At 43.1% G+C, this 27,170-nt stretch overlaps 1 protein-coding gene across 4 annotated transcripts in view; it reads right to left on the bottom strand.

Annotated features, from left to right (window-relative positions):
* The window catches only part of LOC126202941 (zinc finger protein swm), a 250,253-nt gene that overhangs the window by 220,584 nt on the left and 2,499 nt on the right, over window positions 1-27,170 (bottom strand). For all 4 annotated transcript variants that reach the window (XM_049937040.1, XM_049937041.1, XM_049937042.1 and 1 more), the window contains exon 2: window positions 20,586-20,704. In XM_049937040.1, the coding sequence (XP_049792997.1) occupies window positions 20,586-20,704 (119 nt within the window). The remainder of the gene's footprint in view (window positions 1-20,585; window positions 20,705-27,170) is intronic.

The raw sequence follows: 27,170 nt of genomic DNA, 5'->3' as shown, positions 1-27,170 counted from the left end.
AGATCCACAGAGGCATCAGCATTCTCCATCTGTCAGTCCGCAGAGTCCCGGGCAGAAAAATGGTTGGCGGTGCTCACGGTGTCAAGGAGGTCAGCCAGGTGAGGGTATCATGTGGCAACACTGTCGAAGAGGATCTAAGAGTCAGTGAAGGAGGAGACCATTTACCTTTGTTCAATTTCTTGGAGCCTTTCCAGTTGGCAGAGGAAGATTCAGATGTTTGTTGGCTGGAGGAACGTAAGAAGTCTTTGTGGAAGTATGGGGATGCTACCATGACACTGGGCAATTTTACAACCACTGCACTGAATTTAAGGTCACATGTGTGCATGCCCATGTGATTCGTGAAGCGAGATGTAGCAAGAACCGTGCTGTAACTGCTGGATTGTAGAATGAAAGGTTTTCGACCAACCAACAACTTGCGAGCGACCAGGTAAGGCACATTTTCTTTTACCTGGGTGGCCTGCTCATCGAGTTACACGGGACAATCTCAGGAGGAGGCTGTATGGTTGCCATTGCAATTGATGCAGTAGTAAAAAGGAGGCAAACAATCGCCCTCATGAGCATCCCAACCAAAGGTTAAAATTTGGCTGGGTGTTGACAGCTCATTCGAATGTGGTTGTAACAATTACACTGGTAGCAACAGTTCAGGTTTGGAATGACTGGTTAGACTGTGATAACTTCACAGCCTACTTTCATATTTGACTGAAGCACAACTCTGTCAAAAGTGAGAAAAAGAGGATGTGTGGGCACTAAGGATGTATCTACCTTTTTCATTATCCGATGGGCTGCAATGACATCTCGATCAGAGAGGTACGTTTGGATCTCTGCCTCTGTCAGACTATTGGGCAGCCTAGTGTAAATTACTTCATGGGATGAATTCAGCATTCGACGAGTCCCAACAGAAACGGAATAGCTGTTGAGGAGCAAAGCTGCAAGCAGTTGATGTGCTTGAGAATCTGAGCTAGTCTCCAAAAGTAAAGTGCCATTGCCTAAACGAGAGCAGAATTTCATAGGGCTGGCAATTGCATCAACACCATTATGAATAATGGATTTACTGTACCAAAGGACTGACCATCTTCAGTACATCAAACCATGAGGAACCGTGGTGCAGCTGGGAGGGTCTTTGAATCACGGGCTCCATTCCGTTTATGTTTAGTAGACGCTGACTATGAAGAGGAAGATTGGCTCATTGCGAGAAAATCCCCATGTTTGCCAGTGTCTCTGATGGCACACTCCTTCCAACTGGGCGCACTCCCCCTCAGAGGTGGGCGCAACCGCCTTATGTGATTGTTCACACCTCAGGTCACACACCCGAACACCTGAAAGAGGGACCAATTGGCAATTTGGGAAGGTAACAGCTCAGGCAATCACCCCTCCCTGGGCCTTGCCTGTACCAGGGGTACACGTGAACCCTATCTGTCGACCCAGCACTGGGAATTACACGTTACCCAGTCACCTGTTACACGTCAGACGCGTGGGTCGGCCTTCTGCAGTGCACAGTGAGGAAGAAGAAAAAGAGGAACCTGAAACACCAAAGCTGAGGAAGGATAGGAGAAGGGGAACAATGAAAGAAAACACGAACAAAAAACAGTGGAGAGATTGTTCTGATGTCGACTACTGAAAATGTAGAATGTATTCCCAGAAACATCCCAGACATGTTCCCCACGGAGCCGGGAAAAAGAATAGCAAGAGCATAGACATGCAGCACAGAAGGGAAAAGATGCTGCAAAGACTGGGGCTTCATCCTAGCCACACACGATCCCGCTGAAGAGTGGTGAGCCCCCCTGGGGAGACCAGCCCATGTAAAAACAGCCCACACCATTGAAGAGCCATCACGAACTTGCACAGTGCCTCGTTGAGAACTTGGGTCCATGGTTTCGTGGGGTCTGCTCCACACTATCCCTACCATTAGCTCTTACCAACTGAAATCAGGACTCATCTGAGCAGGCTACGGCTTTCCAGTTGTCTACGGTCCAACTGAAATGGTCATCAGTGCATGAGAGGTGCCACAGTTGATATCATGCTGTTAGCAAAGCCACTCACTTCGTTCGTCTGCTGCCATAGCCCATTAACACCACATATTGCTGCACTGTCCTAAAGTATAGATTTGTTGTACATCCCATACCGATTTCAGCAGTTATTTCATGCAAAATGTTGCTTGTCTTTTAGCACTGGCAACTCTATGCAAGTGTCATTGCTCTCGGTCGTTAAATGAAGGCCGTCAGCCACTATGTTGTTGTCCATGGTGAGAGGTAATGTCTGACATTTGGTATTCTCGGAACTTTCTTGACATTGTGGATTGCGGAATATTGTAGTCATTAACAATTTCCAAATTGAAATGTCCCATGCTTTTAGCTCCAACTACCATTCCACAGTCGAAGCCTCTTAATTCCTGTCGTGCGGCCGTAACCATGTTGAAACCTTTCTACCAGAGTACAAATGACAGCTCTGTACTGCCCTTTTGTATATTGTGCACATGATATTACTGCCATCTGTATATGTGCATTCCACTATCCCATGCCTTTTGTCACCTCAGTGTAAGTACTATGGCTATCACATGCCAAGATGTCGCATTAAGTGTTCAAGCTCTGGCAAGAAATTGCTTTGTTCCTGGAAATGGCGAGGGGGACAAGAATAAAGATTTACAACCCAAAATAACAGATAATACATTTATTTTCAAAGTGACACATCTTGCCGATTTCTTTGTAGAAATAATTATGCTTAACTTCAGCTTGCAAGAAAATATGGTGAATATTTTGACAGCACAAGATAAATTTGGCAGTTTTCTTCACAGATTGTAGCTTTATCAACAAAGAGCTGAAGTTCAAGACACTCCAATGTTCCCAGAACTGATAGTGATGCTCAACATCAACAGTACAAAATAATTGTTCATGCATGACACAAATCAGTACTTATCATCAGTAAGGAATTCTATCAGTAACTATTTTCCTGATCTGCAGAATCAACAATTAAATGACTGAGTTTTAGGACAGTTTTCAGTGAATGAAGCAATATTTTCCGATAGTGAATGTCAAGCCAAAGCAGAATTTCTCGGACTAGTGAAGCAAACACACTGACAAAATATTTCTCTAAAGCAGAACTAGCAACATTTTGGAGAAAGATTGGTGACAAGTATTCATTATTACCAGAAAAAGCATTAAGCACACTGATTCCAACTGCCACAACTGTTAAGTGCAGAAGTGGAGTTGCGGTTATGGTGGCAAGGAAAACAAAAGTGAGGAACTGACTGAATTTGTAAAACAATTTACAATGTACATAGGCCAAGACTAAACAGAATATGAAAAATGTTGTTAGAAATGAGCAACACCAACCAACTCACTGACTATAACTATTTCTTGGTTTAAGGTAATGCCTACAAAATTATGTAACACATATTTATTTACTATATAATGTATTTTCCTCTAATCTTAAAAACAGGAATGTGCATTTTTTTCCAATATAACCTTTAGTTAGAGAATAAACTGTTGTTTTCTATATGGTCTCGTTCAGGAGCAATTGTCTTGGAAAGGTTAGGAATCATTGGTGCAGATGCTTTCTGAATGAAGATATTCGTGAAGAACTGAAAGAAATTATCTTCTGTAGATGTTCAGCTTCATTTTCTCTTCAGGTCCACAAGGCAGGTCACTGAATATCTTTGGATAAGCTAAAACCACAGTTCGAATGCGGGCTGAGTTGGCATCCCTTCGCTCCCAGCTTCAGGCAGTGTTGGCTTCGGTCACACAGCTTGAGGCTGTTGCCAATGGGCATCACTGTGGGGGTCCGGAAGGGGGTTTGTTGGGGACGGCCAGCTCGTCCCACGCATCCCCTGATTGGACTACGGCTGTGGTTGCCCAGGATACTGCTCACATTGAGGCCGACCCCCCACCCGTGGTAGAGTGGGAGGTCGTCTCGAGGTGTGGCAGTAGGCGAAAGACATTCCGGAGGGCTGAACGGAAGGCCTCTCCAGTTTGTCTGACGAACCGGTTTCAGGCTCTGTCTCCGGCTGATACTAATCTTCGGCCGGACACGGCTGCTTGTCCTATTCCAGAGGTTGCCCCTCAGTCTGCAAGATCCGAGTGGTCGCAGAGGGTGGGCTTACTGGTAGTTGGGAGCTCCAACATCAGGCGCATAATGGGGCCCCTTAGGGATATGGCAGCAAGAGAGGGGAAGAAAACCAATGTGCACTACGTATGCATACCAGAGGGAGTCATTCCAGATGTGGAAAGGGTCCTTCCAGATGCCATGAAGGGTACAGGGTGCACCCATCTGCAGGTGGTCGCTCATGTCGGCACCAATGTGTGTCGCTATGGATTGGAGGAAATCCTCTCTGGCTTCCGGCGGCTATCTGATTTGGTGAAGACTGCCAGTCTCACTAGCGGGATGAAAGCAGAGCTCACCATCTGCAGCATCGTCGACAGGACTGACTGCAGACCTTTGGTACAGAGTCAAATGGAGGGTCTGAAATAGAGGCTGAGACGGTTCTGCGACTGTGTGGGCTGCAGATTCCTCAACTTGCGCCATAGGGTGGTGGGGTTTCGAGTTCCGCTGGATAGGTCAGGAGTCCACCACACACAGCAGGCGGCTACACGGGTAGCAGGGGTTGTGAGGAGTGGACTGGGCAGTTTTATAGGTTAGATGGCTTCGTGCAAGTACAGAAAGGGCAACAGCCTCAAAGGGTGTGGGGCAAAGTCAGGACATGCGGGGACCAAGCAGCAATCAGTATTGTAATTGTAAACTGTCGAAGCTGCACTGGTAAAGTACTGGAACTTGAAGCGCTGATAGAAAGCACCGAAGCTGAAATTGTTATAGGTACGTAAAGCTGGCTGAAGCCAGAGATAAATTCTGCCGAAATTTTTACAAAGGCACAGACAGTGTTTAGAAAGGATAGATTGCATGCAACTAGAGGTGGCGTGTTTGTCGCTGTTAGTAGTAGTAGTTTATCCTGTAGTGAAGTAGAAGTGGATAGTTCCTGTGAATTATTATGGGTGGAGGCTACATTCAACAACCGAGCTAGATTAATAATTGGCTCCTTTTACCGACCTCCCGACTCAGCAGCATTAGTGGCAGAACAACTGAGAGAAAATCTGAATTACATTTCACATAAATTTCCTCGGCATATTATAGTCTTAGGTGGAGATTTCAATTTACCAGATATAGACTGGGGCACTCAGATGTTTAGGATGGTTGGTAGGGACAGAGCATCGAGTGACATTATACTGAGTGTACTAACCGAAAATTACCTCAAGTAATTAAACAGAGAACCGACTCGTGGAGATAACATCTTGGACCTACTGATAACAGACCGACCCCAACTTTTGGACTCTGTAAGCGCAGAAGAGGGAATCAGTGATCATAAGGCTGTTGCAGCATCCCTGAATATGGAAGTAAATAGGAATATAAAAAAGGGAGGAAGGTTTATCTGTTTAGCAAGAGTAATAGAAGGCAGATTTCAGACTACCTAACAGATCAAAACGAAAATTTCTGTTCCGACACTGACAATGTTGAGTGTTTATGGAAAAAGTTCAAGGCAATTATAAAATGCGTTTTAGACAGGTACGTGCCGAGTAAAACTGTGAGGGACGGGAAAAACCCACCATGGTTCAACAACAAAGTTAGGAAACTACTGCGAAAGCAAAGAGAGCTTCACTGCAAGTTTAAACGCAGCCAAAACCTCTCAGACAAACAGAAGCTAAACGATGTCAAAGTCAGCGGAAGGAGGGCTATGCGTGAAGCGTTCAGTGAATTCGAAAGTAAAATTCTATGTACCGACTTGACAGAAAATCCTAGGAAGTTCTGGTCTTACATTAAATCAGTAAGTGGCTCGAAACAGCATATCCAGACACTCCGGGATGATGATGGCATTGAAACAGAGGATGACACGCGTAAAGCTGAAATACTAAACACCTTTTTCCAAAGCTGTTTCACAGAGGAAGACCGCACTGCAGTTCCTTCTCTAAATCCTCGCACAAACGAAAAAATGGCTGACATTGAAATAAGTGCCCATGGAATATAAAAGCATCTGAAATCACTCAACAGAGGAAAGTCCACTGGACTTGATGGGATACCAATTTGATTCTACACAGAGTACACGAAAGAACTTGCCCCCCTTCTAACAGCCATGTACTGCAAGTCTCTAGAGGAACGGAAGGTTCCAAATGATTGGAAAAGAGCACAGGTAGTCCCAGTCTTCAAGAAAGGTCGTCGAGCAGATGTGCAAAACTATAGACCTATATCTCTGACATTGATCTGTTGTAGAATTTTAGAACATGTTTTTTGCTCGCGTATCATGTCGTTTCTGGAAACCCAGAATCTACTCTGTAGGAATCAACATGGATTCCGGAAACAGCGATCGTGTGAGACCCAACTCGCTTTATTTGTTCATGAGACCCTTGACTTCCGGAAGGCGTTCGATACAGTTCCGCACTTTCACCTGATAAACAAAGTAAGAGCCTACAGAATATCAGACCAGCTGTGTGGCAGGATTGAAGAGTTTTTAGCAAACAGAACACAGCATGTTGTTCTCAATGGAGAGACATCTACAGACGTTAAAGTAACCTCTGGCGTGCCACAGGGGAGTGTTATGGGACCATTACTTTTCACAATATATATAAATGACCTAGTAGATAGTGTCAGAAGTTCCATGCGGATTTTCGCAGATGATGCTGTAGTATACAGAGAAGTTGCAGCATTAGAAAATTGTAGCGAAATGTAGGAAGATCTGCAGCGGATAGTCACTTGGTGCAGGGAGTGGCAACTGACCCTCAACATAGAAAATGTAATTATTGTGAATACATAGAAAGAAGGATCCTTTATTGTATGATTATATGATAGCAGAACAAACACTGGTAGCAGTTACTTCTGTAAAATATCTGGGAGTGTGTGTGCGGAACGATTTGAAGTGGAATGATCATATAAAATTAATTGTTGGTGAGGCGGGTACCAGGTTGAGATTCATTGGGAGAGTCCTTAGAAAATGTGTTCCATCAACAAATGAGGTGGCTTACAAAACATTCGTTTGACCTATACTTGAGTATTGCTCATCAGTGTGGGATCCGAACCAGGACGGGTTGACGGAGGAGATTGAGAAGATCCAAAGAAGAGCGGCACGTTTCGTCACAGGGTTATTTGATAAGCGTGTTAGCGTTACGGAGATGTTTAGTAAACTCAAGTGGCAGACTCTGCAAGAGAGGTGCTCTCCATCACGGTGTAGCTTGCTGTCCAGGTTTCGAGAGGGTACGTTTCTGGATGAGGTATCGAATATATTACTTCCCCCTACTTATACCTCCTGAGGAGATCACGAAAGTAAAATTAGAGAGATTCGAGCGTGCACGGAGGCTTTCTGGCAGTTGTTCTTCCCGCGAACCACATGCGACTCGAACAGGAAAGGGAGGTAATGACAGTGGCACGTAAAGTGCCCTCCGCCACACACTGTTGGGTGGCTTGCGGACTATAAATGTAGATGTAGATATAGAAGAGCCCCAGGAAATGATTTGCTCAAGTAAGCTAGTGGAGGAAGCTTTAACTTTGTTTTTCTTCAATTCCAGTAAAATGCCAGCTGATACTCTAACTCTGGGTTGGTCCACATGAAATCTAGCTCCAGATCACCAAACAGAACCATGTGGCATGGACGACTAGGTACCTGCCAAATTGTTATTTCAAACTAACTAGACACAGACAGTGCATGACTAACAGTGGCTTCCGCCAGAAATTTGCAAATGGGACTTGCACAATGACTCCAATTGCTAGCCTTATCAAGCTAAAGTGAAATGGATTTAATGAGCTTCATACCAACAGTGCTGCAGATCCATAGATAGGTGGGATTATCTAGGGGAATTATACAATTGTAAATAAACTGTATTATCAGATTTACAGGACGTAACACTAAGAAATCAGAAGGTGTCAAGTTCTCACCCAGTCAATCTTGCATTGGGTTATGTCTGTAACCATGTTAGTTTCTCCTAGAATACAAAAACCGAGAAGAGATGTTTCTCTACCAATGCTCATATTTGATTGTCTAGGTGAAGTTTGGGTGTGTGTGCTTAGTCTAGCATCTACAGAAGTACACAATGTGGGTATTTTCGATAAACTGAAAGCCACAGTTTCATGACTAATCAGGAGCCTGCAAAATGACTCCCTGGAACAGGTGCTCAGTTTTCACTGTTGATGTGGCACTGTAATGTAGATGAGTCACCTATGTGCAGCAACAGAAAAATCATGGAAGTTCACTGCAGGCACAATGCTACCGACATCAACTGCAAAAACGGTGACACGTATGATCGACTCCCAAGTAACTCCTTTCTCTCACGTATAACAGTCACTCAAGGATGTTCTGACTCAAACATGAAGCTGTCAGATGTGAAAAGGTCTGAATAAAAGCTGGTAAGCAACCTCTCAGAATTCCCTCTTCCAAAGTACAGAAAAGACGTGCCAGTGACATGTACTGTCATACATTTCCCGTAAGTTGATTAATATAGAGATTAAATTTTGCTGTGGAAGAATTCATAAATTTTGGGAAATTCTGAGCAGATAAGATGTTCGTCACAGAACAGAATTCATTGCAAGCCGCACAGAAAGCCAAATCGAATATCCTCCGGACAAGAGGGATCAGCACATTTGTCAGTTTGCCATACTTTTGTGCAGTTCAAACATTACATTTGTGAGACAGATTGGTCCACAGTAGTCCAGAACACGGGATACTTTGGCAGTTTATCAGCCTGGATAGTGATACTTACCTGCCATCAGAAGAAAAATTTCCCCCCTTGCCATATGCAATGAAAGACCTCATGAATGAATATTTTTTACTGGCCCTGCCGAGGTGTTTCAGCATTCAGTCGCACATTTTGTCAGGGCCCAGCAACATTTCACAGCACAGTGACAAAGAATAACGAAGCTCACATTCGCCAAACAGAACACCGTACGGCTCCTGGTGCCAAGTGGGTATCTCTTTTACAGAATGCGAATGAGGGGTGGTAATTATCACACACAGCCTCCCTGGCGAACAGTGGTGATAAGTACTGACAGGGGGGTAAGCAATAGTGCCACTGCCAATAAGGACATCGGAAATAGTCACAGAAATGTGTCAGTGACTTTTGTGGAGAAATTTAACCCATACTAGTAAAGACAGTGTACAAACTCTCACTGACAACACCTATTCCTCTCACCATTTCTTATTTCCTTCCTAAATAAAAAAATGAAGCTTCCAATAATCTTAAGAGTAGTGAGATTAGCTATGGACCTGCCAGCGCGCAGTGAAATCTTCTGAGTACCACAGCCAAAGTTCCTGCCAGGGATTCTCTCTTCTCTGGCATGTACAATCATTTCCATTGTTTGAGACAGGATTGCTTACATTTGGGAGAAATGTCAGTATTGCTGATAAGGCACATCCAAAAGTACATCCACTATACTAGCTTTTGGAGCTAATAGTTCCTTCATTGGAGAGGAGAGAGGGACAGATCGCTGTCTTAGATCATCTTCACAACAAATCGGACCTTTTCACCCTGGGGTTCAAGTGACATGCCATTCTTTTTTAACGTCCCCCGATCTCCTCCTCCTCCTCCTCCTCCTCCTCCTCCTCCTCCCGGCAGTCCCAACATTTCTCCTAAGTAACAACCAGCAATTCTGCCTCATAATTTTTCAGTTTACTCGAGATAACAAGCATAAGTCAATGATTTAATAATGAAGAGAGTATTTATTCCTGTCACCTCAACAAAACATTATCACTGAATATAGAATCACCAACCAAAAACTATATAAAAGTTAAAGTCTATAGGGTCTTCTTGCCCTAAAGATAAAGTTAAGCCTTTTAACTTACAAGTTAAATTCAAAAATTTATCAAAAGACGGTTGATTTCTCATCAAATCATTCATTCCAGCCACTAATTTAAAGACTAATGATTATGCTACCTGAGCCGTGCATGCTCGTGTTCCTTTCCACCTCACTACATTAATTTAAATGACTACTGCCACTGAGTTGCTGCTTTGTCTGACCGTGAGCAGCATTAGCAGCATGTATCAATATATCCCCTCTCGTAGTATCTTTGCTTGACTGCTATTACTTCCTGGTAGTTGCCTGTCATAAGCGAGTTTGGGTCTGCCAGTCAGTTGGAACGTGTCTGGAGCACAGTCCGGACCTGCCAGTCGGGGAGTTGCAATGCGGCACTAGTGCAGTCAGATTGGAGCAGTGAGGTCTGCGTCGCGCGCGCGGGTTTGCTGTGGACCAGGGAAGAAATCTCTGCACGGTGAAGTCGGTTGCATCCGCTGGTGGTCCCTACGCAGTGCTGGAGCGTGTGTGGAACTGTCCGATTGCAATGAGCTTCATGGCACACTGACCCAGGACATCAAAGTTGAGTGGTGTTTTAAGTACCCAAACCACGTCCATTTATGTTGTGTGGTTTGTTTCAAAGGTTCGCTGTTGGAGAGGTTTTCCTGTGAGCAACACCGAGTGTTTGTATTGCTGAAATTTAGCCGCCATGCGGTGGAATTAACTATATCGGCTGACTAAGACTGAAGTGCACCCGCGGAATTTTCTGCCTTGTGGTCGTTAGTGTTCCGGTTACCTGCCCTGGCCACTAACATAATTTCAGGCAGTGTCCTTTCTTCACCTGTTGCCGCTGTCCAACACAGTGTGTAGTTTGACAGCTTAATACATATACATATTTGATAGTGGATAATCATGCCCGTAAAATTTTGTCTCATATACCAATTGGTGGCAAGCAAGTTGTTTGTCAGTCAGTCCGTGGTTGTCCCCTGGTTGGGTTCCGATGGATCAAGTGTAGTTGGGCTCACCACCAGTCTCATCTAAGTGAACGAGGACAGACCGACCCCCTGGAGGCTGCTGAGTGCTGTTGTCTTTCCTGTTTTTCTCAGCGGTGTAATTGTCTGTTTATAATCTATCATAGCCAATGATAAAAATAACATTCTTGGTTTTACTCTGTTTTATGTAAGTTTGAATTCCGGCAAGTGGATATTTGCTGAAAGGTTATAAGCGTTGTGTTGTCTTTTCTTTTAGTCCGGTTTCAGCTACTTGAAACTTTAGACTTATGGTTTTTTTTTTTAATTTTGGAAAATTAATTTGGGCATTCAGCCACTTGGAACCTTATTCTTAAAACTACCTTTCAAACTTAAACATTGTGGCCTTCTGCCTTTGAAAGGTCATAGTAATTTATTTTAAAATATTGAAAATTTTATAGTGGGCCTTCAGTCATTTGTATTGCATCTTGTTTATATTTGTCTATCCACTTTTGCCTGGAGGCTTTCAGCCGAGCTGTGACAGATTTATATTTTAATTATTTTATTTGCTATTTTAACTGCATTTTTATCTTGTTGATTTTTAAGATTTCTTGTTTGGAGGCCTTCAGCCGTGAAAGAATTGCTTTTTGAAACTCGTAGTTGTAAAGGTTCAGCTATGTGTCACTTTGGTTGTAAATGTGTTATTAAATTACAATAAATTCCAATTGTAAGGTGAAACTGACCCCAACCTTATTTGGCCCTTTCCACAATCCTAATCACCTGTTCTGCCTAGCCAGTTTAGCTAGCGTTTCACAAGTCACCTTTGCATGGTTTCTTTTAATACTCACCACGGTTTCTTGCACAATATCATAGATTCCCTTCTGTTCGTCAACGTCAAACGCTATTTTGGTGGCAAAACCTGGCCAATTATCTTTTCCAAGTGATAGAAACATCAGGTTTTCTGTTGACTGGTAGTTCAGAACACAAAAATAATGGGAAAACGATTGCTGTCACACAATCACAATCGATTTGGGTACCAACCAGAATACAGAAGTAAGGGTCAGGCTACAAGCTGTGAGGTAGATGTACAGTATGTGCCACAAGCTGTGCCAATATGAGTTGGTGCTCCGATATCGAGTAGGCATAAAATGAACTCCGTAATTCATTTTTGCTTCTACTCAGTCTAGAAGAGACTTATTTGTACTATTCTACAGTGAATTGTAAACATGAAAGTCCTCCAGCAGTAAGAAGGGTGGAGAAACTAATCCATGAGATTCATCACATATTGCAACTAATATCCATGTCAGGTGGAATACAGACACCGCACACAGTTATCCTGTCAAGAATCTGAATGGAGACTGGAACTGCTCCTGTTGCAGTGTTTAGAGACCATTGCTCACTGAAGATGCTGAAGGGTAACAGTGGACAGATGTCCTCCACTACTCTATTAGCATTAACATCATTATAAATGTGTGGGTTACAGTTTCTTATATGATGCTTTATGCCAACAACATGTCAAATGTGGACTATATGTTACTTTAATCTCTACCTATGCCATTCATTCCAATCTAAGGCTCTCTGGGGGACCACCGAACCATAGGTATAGCTATCTGGCATAGCAGCCACTGCCCGTAGTTCTAATGCCCTGGATTGGATAGGCACTTACTCCTCATTGGCACACGTGGAGTTTGGCAAATCATGCATTGGCTTAACAATTCATGGCTCCTCACGGAGCTGTAATTGTAAGGGTATACCATAATCCCCCCACAACAGATCAGTTATTGTGTCATGTCAGGCACTAGCATTAATCTATTTAGCTGCAGGATACTTCAGGTTTTTATGCACTATGGATACAGTTTGTGCCACTTAAGCTGTCCCACTACAAATGGCTCACACTTCCTATTTGTCATTACGGAAGCAGAACTTTTGTCAAACTGCACTTAATCAACTTTCACAACTGGTGGGAGTTGTGTGGATCTGTTGTAACCTGAATTCCATAGGGGACATTCAAGTCTGAGAGAAAGAAATATTGTAGCACAGGAAAAGAAGAGATACAGCAATGGCTCAGGACTCTGTGTTCGCTGTGAAGATGCTCCTGAGTCATGAGTCCTTGGAGAGCACGAGAAAAACCTGCTACTACATAACTGTGTGGCAACATTTTTCCTAATTACAAAAACTGACAAAGGAGAAGATTAAGGACGATGCAACATCAATTTAGAGATCAAGACAAAATTCTTTTTATAGAATAAAAGAGAGCACATTACATTTCAATTACTCTTAAAGATAAAACAATGATATGTCCAGGAAGGAGTAACAGCAGTATTATGAGGAGGACAGATTGCTACTCATCACATACAGTAGACAATGAGTCGCAGACTGACTCAACAAAAGGACCAATATATATTTTTGCTTTGGGCCAAAAGGCCTTCTGAAGTAGAATACACAGTGCACCTCAGATGCACATGACCACTGTCTCTGAGCACTTTGGCTGGAATCTGGCTACAGCAGCCAGAGACAGTGGTCAAGTGCATGCAGATTGTGCTTGTGTGAATGTGTGTGTTTTCTACTTCAGAAGTAGGTCTTTTAGGTGAAAGCTAAAATGTATTAGCTGTCTTTTCATCATGCCTGCCTGCAACTTAACGTCTCCTCTATATGGCAAGTAGCACTCTTATCTTTTTCGTAACATTGTTGTTGCTCTTAAGGATAACACTGAAATGTAACAGCTAGGAATTTTCTGCATCTCTAAAGTTTGTTACCCCTTTCTCACTCAAATTGATTAATTGAAAAGGTAACAGCATGTCAACAACAATCCTAAGCATAGTCAAATAGGGGCATTACCAGTAATACTAGACTCTGGGAACTGTGATCATGATATAAATGTTTAAAACCATTCTACTCTCTTAATATTCCTAAAATTCTGCTACCATCACTGTTGATAACACTTTTAAAACAGAAGTAACTTGACAGTAATTAAAATTAGTAACATTCAGTTATTATTAATGATACATGGTTTAAAGCTAATGTAATTCAAAAAACAAAGAACAGAATCCAATTAAAATACAAATGTAACAAGATAATAACAAAGCATTATCCTGTTTGCCAGACTCAGTTTTGAAAGGAATGTTTTACTGGAACGAAGTAAACTTTTAATGAAGCTAGGAAACATGCACAGAAGACTTATATTTTATATTTTACGAATAGTCTACTAAAATGTAATATGTATTGTGACAATATTACGAATAGGATAGATTGCTACTCACCATATAGCCAAGATGTTGAGTTGCAGATAGGTACAACAAGAAGACTAATAAACAAGCACGCTTTCAGCCACAAGCCCTTCTGCTGAAATAAACACCACACTACACACACTCACTCACTCACACACGCACGCAAATGCAGCTCACACCCCCATGACCACTGTCTCAGGCTGCTGGGGCCAGAGAGAGGATGTAACATAGCAAGTTATCACAAGATGACATTTGTTGCAGTAAGGCACGCAGCCATTTGGTACGGTGGCTGCAGGATGGCTACTTTTTTTTTTGCTTTGCTCACAGAGCAGCTGACACTGCCTGCCGTGAGACCTGCATAGAGTAACATTCAGTCGGTACCAAAATTCAACCCTCTACAGATCTTAATAATCCATATTCGTTATTATTCGATTCTGTTCCAATTTGGTACACAGCCTTTGTTATTAATGGGATGATGCTGTCAAAATTTCAGATTTTTATTTATTATAGTTCTGGAGATAATGAAAATTACCTATAAGTCCTAAAAGCGAAGCTTATGTTTTAAAACCCAGTTAGGAACAATACAAATTGACTTTCATTATGATTTGAAGCCATTACAAAGTCATCAGTGCATAAAAACAATTAATTAGAATTTTCTTTTCAAAACTTTAGTTACTTTATATTACGTAATACAAAAATCGCTAAAAATTATTATTTGCTTATAATTTTGTTGTGTGAGTGCATGAGAATGATTGAGAGAGTGTATGTGGGACATACATTAAAACTTAGTATGTCATTTTATGTAAGACCTTGTACAAACGAACTGTGGGAAAGTTATAATGCAACCACTTTTCAGATGATATACGTCGGTGTGAGCTTGCTTTTGTATAAAAACAGCCAGAATGAAAGTTAGAGACAGAATAAGTTATTTTAATTATACAATATACTAGAAACTGAAGTTCTAAGGACGTTAATTACTATCAAATTAGTGATTGGATAAGGCAAGTTTTGCCGCGAGAATGATCTGGAAGAAACATTCTGATTGGTCATTTAGATCAACAGCCAATCAGAATAAGCTGTTCCCATGTGAATATAGTGAGGTGGGCAGCGAGAAGAGGAGCTCGAGATAGTCGCTTGCTAACCAGCCTACGGATAACACCAAGTTAGATAGCTCCGTAAAAATAGTCTGTAAGATGAAGAACTAGTGAGTTCATTTCAGTTAGAACGAGTCGTGACTGAAGCAACTGGTGTTACAAACATTTTAATGAAAGCTTGGTGTTTTTAAATTAAACAGTTGGAGATTTATGAGCGTGTGAACTTCCTGGTCAGCGTAACAACTCTGCGTGGCATATTTCGTGCTCAGTATGGAATACTTTGGCAAGCAGTTCTTACTAAGAAGACCACTGAAACGACCAAATGTTTAACTCATGACGAGTGGTGGATCTGTGACTGTTGGATCGTGAAAATTAGTCGGGTCGGACTTGCAAAAATTCTGGCTGCTTTTTGAGTGAAAATGTGTTGTACAGACAGTGAATTTTGAAGGATGAACCATGGACCTTGCCGCTGGTGGGGAGGCTTGCGTGCCTCAGCGATACAGATAGCCGTACCGTAGGTGCAACCACAACGGAGGGGTATCTGTTGAGAGGCCAGACAAACGCGTGGTTCCTGAAGAGGGGCAGCAGCCTTTTCAGTAGTTGCAGGGGCAACAGTCTGGATGATTGACTAATCTGGCCTTGTAACACAAACCAAAACAATCTTGCTGTGCTGGGCTGTGAACGGCTGATAGCAAGGGGAAACTAAGGCCGTAATTTTTCCCGAGGGCATGCAGCTTTACTGTATGGTTAAATGATGATGGCGTCCTCTTGGGTAAAATATTCCGGAGGTAAAATAGTCCCCTATTCGGATATCCAGGTGAGGACTACTCGAGAGGACGTCGTTATCAGGAGAAAGAAAACTGGCGTTCTACTGATTGGAGCGTGGAATGTCAGATCCCTTAATCGGGCAGGTAGGTTAGAAAATTTAAAAAGGGAAATGGATAGGTTAAAGTTACATATAGTGAGAATTAGTGAAGTTCGGTGGCAGGAGGAACAAGACTTTTGGTCAGGTGAATACAGGGTTATAAATACAAAATCAAATAGGGGTAATGCAGGAGTAGGTTTAATAATGAATAAAAAAGTAGGAATGCGGGTAAGCTACAAACAGCATAGTGAACGCATTATTGTGGCCAAGATAGACACGAAGCCCACGCCTACTACAGTGGTACAAGTTTATATGCCAACTAGCTCTGCAGATGATGAAGTAATTGAAGAAATGTATGATGAGATAAAAGAAGTTATTCAGTTAGTGAAGGGAGACGAAAATTTAATAGTCATGGGTGACTGGAATTCGGTAGTAGGAAAAGGGAGAGAAGGAAACGTAGTAGGTGAATATGGGCTGGGGGGAAGAAATGAAAGAGGAAGCCGCCTGGTAGAATTTTGCACAGGGCACAACTTAATCATAGCTAACACTTGGTTCAAGAATCATAGAAGAAGGTTGTATACATGTAAGAAATCTGGAGATCGCAAAAGGTTTCACAGATTATATAATAGTAAGACAGAGATTTAGGAACCAGATCTTAAATTGTAAGACATTTCCAGGGGCAGATGTGGACTCTGACCACAATCTATTGGTTATGAACTGTAGATTAAAACTGAAGAAACTGCAAAAAGGTGGAAATTTAAGAAGATGGGACCTGGATAAACTGAAAGAACCAGAGGTTGTACAGAGTCTCAGGGAGAGCATAAGGGAACAATTGACAGGAATGGTGGAAAGAAATACAGTAGAAGAAGAATGGGTAGCTTTGAGGGATGAAGTAGTGGTGGCAGCAGAGGATAAAGTAGGTAAAAAGACGAGGGCTACTAGAAAACTTTGGGTAACAGAAGAAATATTGAACTTAATTGACGAAAGGAGAAAATATCAAAATGCAGTAAATGAAGCAGGCAAAAAGGAATATAAACGTCTCAAAAATGAGATTGACAGGAAGTGCAAATGGCTAAGCAGGGTGGCTAGAGGACAAATGTAAGGATGTAGAGGCTTATCTCGCTAGGGGTAAGATAGATACTGCCTACAGGAAAATTAAAGAGACCTTTGGAGAAAAGAGAGCCACCTGTATGAATATCAAGAGCTCAGATGGAAACCCAGTTCTAAGCAAAGAGGGGAAAGCAGAAAGGTGGAAGGAGTATATAGAGGGTCTATACAAGGGCGATATACTTGAGGACAATATTATGGAAATGTAAGAGGATGTAGATGAAGATGAAATGGGAGATACGATACTGCGTGAAGAGTTTGACAGAGCACTGAAAGACCTGAGTCGAAACAAGGCCCCAGGTGTAGACAACATTCCCTTAGAACTACTGACAGCCTTGGGAGAGCCAGTCCTGACAAAACTCTACCATCTGGTGAGCAAGATATATGAGACAGGCGAAATTCCCTCAGACTTCAAGAAGAATATAATAATTCCAATCCCAAAGAAAGCAGGTGTTGACAGATGCGAAAATTTTCAAACTATCAGTTTCATAATTCACGGCTGCAAAATACTAACGCGAATTCTTTACAGATGAATGGAAAAACTAGTAGAAACCGACCTCGGGGAAGATCAGTTTGGATTCCGTAGAAATATTGGAACACTTGAGGCAATACTGACCCTACGACTTATCTTAGAAGCTAGATTAAGGAAAGGCAAACCTACGTTTCTAGCATTTGTAGACTTAGAGAAAGATTTTGACAATGTTGACTGGAATACTCTCTTTCAAATCCTGAAGTTAGCAGGGGTAAAATACAGGGAGCGACAGGAGCGAAAGGCTATTTACAATTTGTACAGAAACCAGGTGGCAGTTATAAGAGTCGAGGGACACGAAAGGGAAGCAGTGGTTGGGAAGGGAGTGAGACAGGGTTGTAGCATCTTCCCGGTGTTATTCAATCTGTATATTGAGCAAGCAGTGAAGGAAACAAAAGAAAAATTTGGAGTAGGTATTAAAATCCATGGAGAAGAAATAAAAACTTTGAGGTTCGCCGATGACACTGTAATTCTGTCAGAGACAGCAAAGGACTGGGAAGAGCAGTTGAACAGAATGGACAGTGTCTTGAAAGGAGGATATAAGATGAACATCAACAAAAGCAAGACGAGGACAATGGAATGTAGTCTAATTCAGTCGGGTGATGCTCAGGGAATTAGATTATGAAATGAGACACTTAAAGTAGTAAAGGAGTTTTGCTATTTGGGGAGCAAAATAACTGATGATGGTCGAAGTAGAGAGGATATAAAATGTAGACTGCCAATGGCAAGGAAGGCACTTCTGAAGAAGAGAAATTTGTTAACATCGAGTATAGATTTAAGTGTCAGGAAGTCATTTCTGAAAGTATTTGTATGGAGTGTAGCCATGTATGGAAGTGAAACATGGGACGATAAATAGTTTGGACAAGAAGAGAATAGAAGCTTTTGAGATGTGGTGCTACAGAACAATGCTGAAGATTAGATGTGTAGATCACATAACTAATGAGGAGGTACTGAATAGGATTGGGGAGAAGAGAAGTTTATGGCACAACTTGACTAGAAGAAGGGATCGGTTGGTAAGACATGTTCTGAGGCATCAAGGGATCACCAATTTAGTATTGGAGGGCAGCGTGGAAGGTAAAAATCGTAGAGGGAGACCAAGAGATGAATACACTAAGCAGATTCAGAAGGATGTAGGTTGCAGTAGTTACTGGGAGATGAAGAAGCTTGCACAGAATAGAGTAGCATGGAGAGCTGCATCAAACCAGTCTCAGGACTGAAGACCACAACAACAACAACAACAACAACAACAAAGTTTACCATATTAAATATGGACTTGATAGCCATTTCAAGTGTTTCTGTATGAATAAAAAGCAGATTCAAATTAAATTTTAAATGCTTTATGCAAGTAGACTGCATCCTCCGAACACCCAACATTAAAATATGAACTTTCAAGAACTGACTTTAAATTCAAGTTACGTAGCCTCTGTATGCAAGGTATTAGGTATTGATTTCATCAACACTGCTTTACACTGCCTAGCACATATCTGCTTCTACAGAGCGAAGGGAAGTCGGAAGGAAGGAATATTGAGGTAGGTGAACTTTCGATAATTCAGAGACAGAACGAAGATGACCGACCTCGCCCCGCCGGAAGGAATTGTGTGTGTCAGCTGCGTTTGTGTGAATGTGTGTGTATGTATGTTGTCTATTTCAGAAGAAGGCCTTCTGGTAGAAAACGTACATGTTTAGTAGTCTTTTTGTTGTGCATGTCTGTGACTCAACATAAACACTATATGGTGAGCAGCAATCTATCCTTTTCATAATATTGTCATTAGTCCATCATGGATTTTCCATTGTTTAATATGTATTGTTATATTTATTTATCTGACTATGTTGACTGCTCTGTAGCAAAATCCATATATATTACATAATGTCATATCATTTTATGATTTATTTAATGCATTGTCATCAGTTAAAATTCATTGCAATTCCTTAATTTTCTGTTTTTAACAATCACATCATTGCATCAAAATGGATATAAGTTCCAGGTTGAAACACTGTTGCACACTCAGCTTTGCTTGAAGTATCGATGCAGCACTTGTGCCAATCAGTTTGGTAAACACGTAACAGATTCTAAAACACACATAGTATGGCAACTTTACAGCAATAGCAGCAATATCAATTCTTTGAAGCTGATCACACATGTTCAGTATTTGTTCCCAGCTGAAGAACTTTTTACGGGAAGCTTTTCAATATTCAATAGGCATCAAAGATATAATATTCATAGGTACTTCATACTACCCAAATCTCCTGACTTCCACCCCAATTCCATGAGGTTCAAAGAGTATAACACAACACCAATGATGACTTGCACCTCACACTTACTCCCAAGGGATGGAAAATCGAGGATGGAATGTAACAATATTATGAGAAGGATAGTTGCTACTTACCATATAGCAGAGATGCCGAGTTGCAGATAGAGACAACAAAGAGACTGTCGGAAAGTGAGCTGCACATGCCAGACCGTGTGCGCACTGTCTATTTTCGGAAAGCTCACTTTCCAATGGCCGTTTGTTATGCCTATCTGCGACTCAGAACTCCACTATATGGGGAGTAGCTACTATCCTTTTCTTCATACTGATATTCCCAAGCGAAACTGTCAGAACTTACTGAGGAGTAATAGCATCAAAAATAAAGGTGGAAAAAACACGAAATGGTGTCCACACAATGCAAGACAGGACTGCCTGTCTTCCAGTTACAATAATCTTCTTTCAGCTTTAAAATGTCATCTCAACTACATTTCTCTAATATAGTGTTTTCCTTTTTCACTTTCCTCTTTACATTACAGTACACACACACACACACACACACACACACACACACACACACACACACACACACACACACAGAGAGAGAGAGAGAGAGAGTGAGTGAGAGAGAGTGTGTGTGTGTGTGTGTGTGTGTGTGTGTGTGTGTGTGTGTGTGTGTGTGTGTGTTTTTGTGTGTTTCCTTAAGGCTACTTAAAACTGCTCTCCTGAGAGTCAAAAAATTTACAACACTTACAAACACATCGTAACCACTATACATCTTTACACTGCTCACCTTGCTGTAGAAAAACATCGAGCTGTTCAATCATGATAGCACGAAGTTCTCCTGGTGGTTTGTCCTTTTTCACCAATGCAAAAACATACTTCGCTAAGGCAACAGGATCAGCGTCACACCTGCAACAATAGAACAGTTATATTTCATTTATTTTCTGTGAACATAAATTTAATTTTTTTCTGTATGTTGTGTTCCTTTACTTAAAGCTATGTTAATAAAGTTGAAGCAACAGTCAACCAGTAGTATGTTTCGTCAACTGAGTTCAGGAAATACATGGCGAACAGAAGGTATCATAGTTGGTTGGTTTATTTAAAAGAAGAGGGAAGGACCAAACTACGAGGTCATTGGTCCCTTGTTCCAAAGGAAACAATGCCACAAGAGTGAGAATAAGGCAATGAGACAACACAAAACAGAATGAAAGGAAAAACCGCAACAACGACTGAAGGGCAACAAACACTTCAATGGACAAAAGGGGACAAGAAAACCACAAAGACACAAGAAACGGGTAGAAGACGTTAAAACAAGAAAGCAGGTTACCATGGCTGGCTGACCACGAGGATAAAAAGGAAAGGCCAGCCACTCTGCAACACATTAAAACCTCCACCCTTAAAGCACTAGGGTGGAGGACACACAGGGACAAAGGACATGTGCTAAAACTTAGAGCAAATGATAAAACTCACCCTCACAAATAAAACATGAAACTAAAGCTGCTGTTGAGGCATTTTCACCCAACACCGAAGGTAGGGTGCTGGGAAAGTTAGAAGTCCACCGCAGAGCGGCTGAAAGTGGGCTGTCTAGCAAGAGATGGACGACCGTCATTTGTGAGCCACATCGACATCAAGATGGGTCCTTGCGACGGACGAGGTAACCATGTGTCAGCCACATACAGCCAATGCAGAGCCGACAGAGAACCATAGAATCCCTGCGAGAGGTGCGCACGGAGGTCTTCCATACATTTGTAGTTTCCCTAATAGCACACAGCTTGTTGTGCGTACTGAGGTTATGCCATTCCATCTCCCAAAGCTGCAAAACTTTGCGGGAGAGTACTGAACAGAGGTCAGCAACAGTCAACCAGTAGTACGTTTCATCCATAAGCGGTTTCTGCGTAGCCTGTTTGGCCAGCCTGTCGACAAGTTCGTTCCCTGGGATTCGGACATGATCTGGGATCCTGACAAACACCACTGAACAACTGGACTGTTCCAAGGCATAGATTGACTCCTGGATGGTCGCTACCATAGGATGATGAGGGTAGCACTGGTCGATAGCTTGTAGGCTGCTCAAGGAGTCAGTACACAGGAGAAATAACTCACCTGGGCATGAGCAGATGTGCTCAAGAGCACGAGATATGGCCACCAGCTCTGCAGTGAAAACACTGAAGCCATCTGGCAAGGAGTGCTGCTCTATATGTCCTCCATGAACATAGGCAAAGCCAACGTGACCATCAGACATCGAGCCATCGGTGTAAACCACTTCATGGTCCCAGTACATGTCGAGAATCGAGAGAAAGTGGTAGTGGAGAGTCGCAAGTTTAAACCGAGTCCTTAGGGCCACGTGGAAGGTCCAGGCGAAGTCGCGGCCTAGGTGTGCACCATGGAGGTGTTTGTGAATCAACCTCAAGTATAGTAGGTATAGGCAAGGACTCCAGTTCAGAGAGAAGGGATCGCAGACAAACTGGGCCGCCAATAAGGGAGATAAACCACCGTGGGCGAGAAATGAAGACTGTAATTCGGATGCGCTGGAGAACTACGAATGTGTGTAACATAACTGGAGAGCAATTGCACACACCTAACCTGCAATGGAGGGACTCCAGCCTCCACCAGGATGCTGGTCACCACTATCTTCCTAAAAGCTCCTGTCGCTAGGCAAACACCACAGTGGTGCACTGGGTTGAGTAAATGCAACACTGAGGGTGCTGCTGAACCTTAAACCACACTCCCATATTCAAGGCGGGATTGAAAAAGGGCTCTGTAGAGCTGCAGCAGCGTAGAGCGATCTGCACCCCATCTGGTGTCACTCAGGCAGCGGAAGGCATTGAGGAGCTGAAAGCACTTCCACTTAAGCTGACGGAGGTGAGGAAGCCAAGTCAATCGGGCATCGAAAAACAGTCCTAAGAATCGATATGTCTCCACTACGGTGAATGGATTGCGATTAAGGTACAGTTCTGGTTCCGGATGAACAGTACAATGCCGAAACAAGTGCATAACACATGACTTTGCGGCCTAAAACTGGAAACTGTGGGCTAGAGCCCATGACTGTGCATTGTGGATGGCTCCCTGTACACGCCGCTCAGCAACACCAGTACTGATGGAGCAGTATGAAATGCAGAAGTCATCTACATACAGAGAAGGTGAGACGGACAGCCCTACAGCTGCTGCTAGACCATTAATGGCCACTAAAAATAGTGGAGATACACTCAATACGGAGCCCTAGGGGACCCCATTCTCCAGGATATGGGGGGAACTATGGGAGGCACCAACTTGGACACGGAAAGTACGAAGTGACAGGAAACTGTGGATAAAAATCTGGAGCAGGCCTCGGGGACCCCACTTATATAATGTGGCAAGGATATGATGTGGCCAGGTCGTTTCATACGCTTTTCGTAAATCAAGAGAGACTGCAACCAGGTGTTGGTGTCTGGAAAAGGCTGTTCGGATGGCAGACTCGACGGACACAAGATCATCACTGGTAGAGCGACCCTGGCAAAAGCCACCCTGACATGGAACCAGTAGGCCACATGACTCCAGGGCCCAACGCAACCGCCGACACACCATAATTTTCAGCAGCTTACAAAGAACTAGAATGAAATTTTCACTCTACAGCGGAGTGTGCGCTTATATGAAACATCATGGCAGATTTAAACTGTGTGCTGGACCGAGACTTGAACTCAGCTTTAATTCCGCCAGTACCTCATCTCCTACCTTCCAAACTTCACAGAAGATCTCCTGCGAACCCTGCAGAACTAGCACTCCTGGAAGAAAGGATATTGCGGAGACATGGCTTAGCCACAGCCTGGGGGATGCTTCTAGAATGAAATTTTCTACATCTACATACATACTCCACAATCCACCATATGGTGCGTGGCGGAGGGTACCTCGTACCACAACTAGCATCTTCTCTCCCTGTTCCACTCCCAAACAGAACGAGAGAAACATTACTGCCTATATGCCTCTGTACGAGCCCTAATCTCTCTTATCTTATCTTTGTGGTCTTTCCGTGAAATGTAAGTTGGCGGCAGTAAAATTGTACTGCAGTCATCCTCAAACGCTGGTTCTCTAAATTTCCTCAGTAGCGATTCACGAAAAGAACGCCTCCTTTCCTCTAGAGACTCCCACCTGAGTTCCTGTAGCATTTCCGTAACATCCACGTGATGATCAAACCTACCAGTAACAAATCTAGCAGCCCGCCTCTGAATTGCTTCTATGTCCTCCCTCAATCCGACCTGATAGGGATCCCAAACGCTCAAGCAGTACTCAAGAATAGGTCGTATTAGTGTTTTATAAGCGGTCTCCTTTACAGATGAACCACATCTTCCCAAAATTCTACGAATGAGCCGAAGACCACTATCTGCCTTCCCCACAACTACCATTACATGCTTGTTCCACTTCGCCACACACTGTCAGGTGCCTTGCGGAGTATGGATGTAGATATCACCCTGCAATGTTACACCCAAATATTTAATCGACATGACAGTATCAAGCGCTACACTACTAATGGAGTATTCAAACATTACGGGATTCTTTTTCCTATTCATCTGCATTAATTTACATTTATCTACATTTAGAGTTAGCTGCGATTCTTTACACCAATCACAAATCCTGTCCAAGTCATCTTGTATCCTCCTACAGTCACTCAACAACGACACCTTCCCATACACCACAGCATCATCAGCAAACAGCCGCACCTTGCTATCTACCCTATCCAAAAGATCATTTATGTAGATAGAAAACAACAGCGGACCTACCACACTTCCCTGTGGCACTCCAGATGGTACCCTCATCTCCAATGAACACTCACCATCGAGGACAACGTACTGGGTTCTACTACTTAAGAAGTCTTCAAGCCACTCACATATTTGGGAACCAATCCCATATGCTCATACCTTAGTTAGGAGTCTGCAGTGGGGCACCGACTCAAATGAAATTTTCACTCTACAGCGGAATGTGAGCTGATATGAAACTTCCTGGCACATTAAAACTGTGTGCCGGACCGAGACTCAAACTCAGGACCTCTGCCTTTCGCGGGCATGTGCTCGACCAACTGAGCTACCCAAGCACTACTCACGCCCTGTCCTCACAGCTTTAATTGAGCCAGTACCTCATCTCCTACCTTCCAAACTTCACAGAAGCTCTCCTGCGAACCCTGCAGAACTAGCACTCCTGGAAGAAAGGATATTGCGGAGACATGGCTTAGCCACAGCCTGGGGAATGTTTCTAGAATGAAATTTTCACTCTCCTTTCGCGGGCAAGTGCTCTACCAACTGAGCTACCCAAGCACGACTCACGTCCCGTCCTCACAGCTTTAATTCCGCCAGTACCTCATCTCCTACCTTCCAAACTTCACAGAAGCTCTCCTGTGAACCCTGCCATCCTTAGCCTGGCGTTCCTCCTATGGTGTGGCCAGGGAGGGGAATGATTTAGGGTTGACTTTCTTGCATTGTATTGAGACTTGGAACACTTAAGAGACTGCTGGTGTGTGATCACCAGCAAGTGATGACATGGTACGCTTCATTGCGCGTCATCTGTGCTGATGCCACCCACTCCGACCGGGGGCCTCCCCACATGCGCCACCAAGCCGCAGCGAAGGCCACCTGGCAGAATGGCCATTGCTGGGAATCCCGGTGCCCCAGGGTGGTGATGAGCATCTACTGCTTGTCATACGTGGGGAGTTACCAGCGCAGGCATCAGCAGAGTGAGCCCTGTGTTCTCAGGGGGCTACAACCAACAGGGTACATAGCGGCCCCACCACAACGGACTGGCTACCGTGCTGGATATCAGGTGCAAAGAAGTCCATGGTCATCGTCGGCATAGAAAACGACACTGCATAGTGGGTGGAGCAAATTCACCCAGGAAGGCGTCCTCGCCCAAGAGATGCAGAATGAGCTGGACTGCAGTGCAACAACAAGAAAGTGGGCTAAAGATCTCAAGGCACGATGGACACGATGCACCATGTACGACACCCTTCCCCAGTTGGTTTGCTCTTTGGGAAAATTTTGAAAAATGGGGGTCAAACCCTACAGGGGACCATCACATAAAGGCCAGAACATGAGAGTCTCCTTTTAGTCGCCTCTTAGAAGGTAGAACACGAATGGGGACGTGCTAGGTGGGAAAGTGGATCACGCAGGAGGCATACTGAAATAGTACGGACAATTGCAATTAACACTGCTGGCAACTGTATAGTAAGCAGGAGATCCCGAGTTTGAATTCAGGTCGGACACGCATGTTCATTCGGCACTGCTAATTCCACATAAAGTAGAAATGCAGCTGACATCATTAGTTCCTTCCCTTCCCTTCCCTTCCCTTCCCTTCCCTCCCCCCCCCCCTCCTCCTCCACCTTCAATTAACATAAATTATGTTCTGCGCAAAATTCTACCGGATGGCTTACTCTATCATTCCTTTTCATCCAGTCCATGCGCTCCTACTACTTTTCCTTCTCTTTCTTTTGCTTCTATTGAATTCCAGTTCCCACCACAATTAATTCTTTTGCCTCCCTTAACTATCAAAATAATTTTATCTTGCCGTACAGTCTTACAATCTTATCAGCTCCAAGCTATCTGGCACATCAACTTTTACAATTGTCTTGTGTTGACTTAGTAACTCTCGTAGCTATGATAATGTGTTCACTAAGTTGTTCACAGCAGATTCACCTCATTCTGATTAAATTATTCAATATTAGTCCTATTCCTGCAGTAACCCTACATGATTCTGTATTTATAACCCAGTTCGTCCTGCCAACATACTTCTCTAATTTCCACTATATGTAACTTCAATCTATTCAATTCTCTTTTCAATACTCTAACTTCCCTACTCGATTAAGGAACACCACATTCTAAAATGCAGAGCGCCAGTTTTCATTTTCCAGAGGATGACATCCTTCTGAGCAATCCCCACCTGAATATCCGAAAATTTGGGACTATTTTATCTCCGGAATATTTCACCCAAATGGATGCCATCATCATAACTGTACAGTAGAGCTGCATGTTCTCAGGTAAAATAATGGCATAGTTTCACTTTGCCTTCAGTTGTTTACAGTACCAGCACAGAAATGACATGCTGTCTGCTACAATGCCCGATCAGTCAATCGTACACACTGTCAGCCCTGCAACTGCTGAGAAGCTTGCCGCCTCTCCTTCAGGAAGCATACCTCTTCACTGTGGTGGCATCTGCAGTATAGCTATCTGCATCACTAAGGCATGCATGCCACACCATCTTAGCAAAGTCAGTGGTTCATGGGTGATTTGTATGCTATGTATCACATTTTGTGGAGTCAGGTCATTATTTCAATAGGTTGTACGTAATATACACATTCCATAAACAGTACTAAATGAGAATTTATATCAATTTTAGAAAATCTCTCTCTGTCTGGAAT

This window comes from Schistocerca nitens, chromosome 9 (genome assembly GCF_023898315.1).
Source record: "Schistocerca nitens isolate TAMUIC-IGC-003100 chromosome 9, iqSchNite1.1, whole genome shotgun sequence".
NCBI lineage: Eukaryota > Metazoa > Arthropoda > Insecta > Orthoptera > Acrididae > Schistocerca > Schistocerca nitens.
This window is presented reverse-complemented; position numbering and strand designations above follow the sequence as displayed.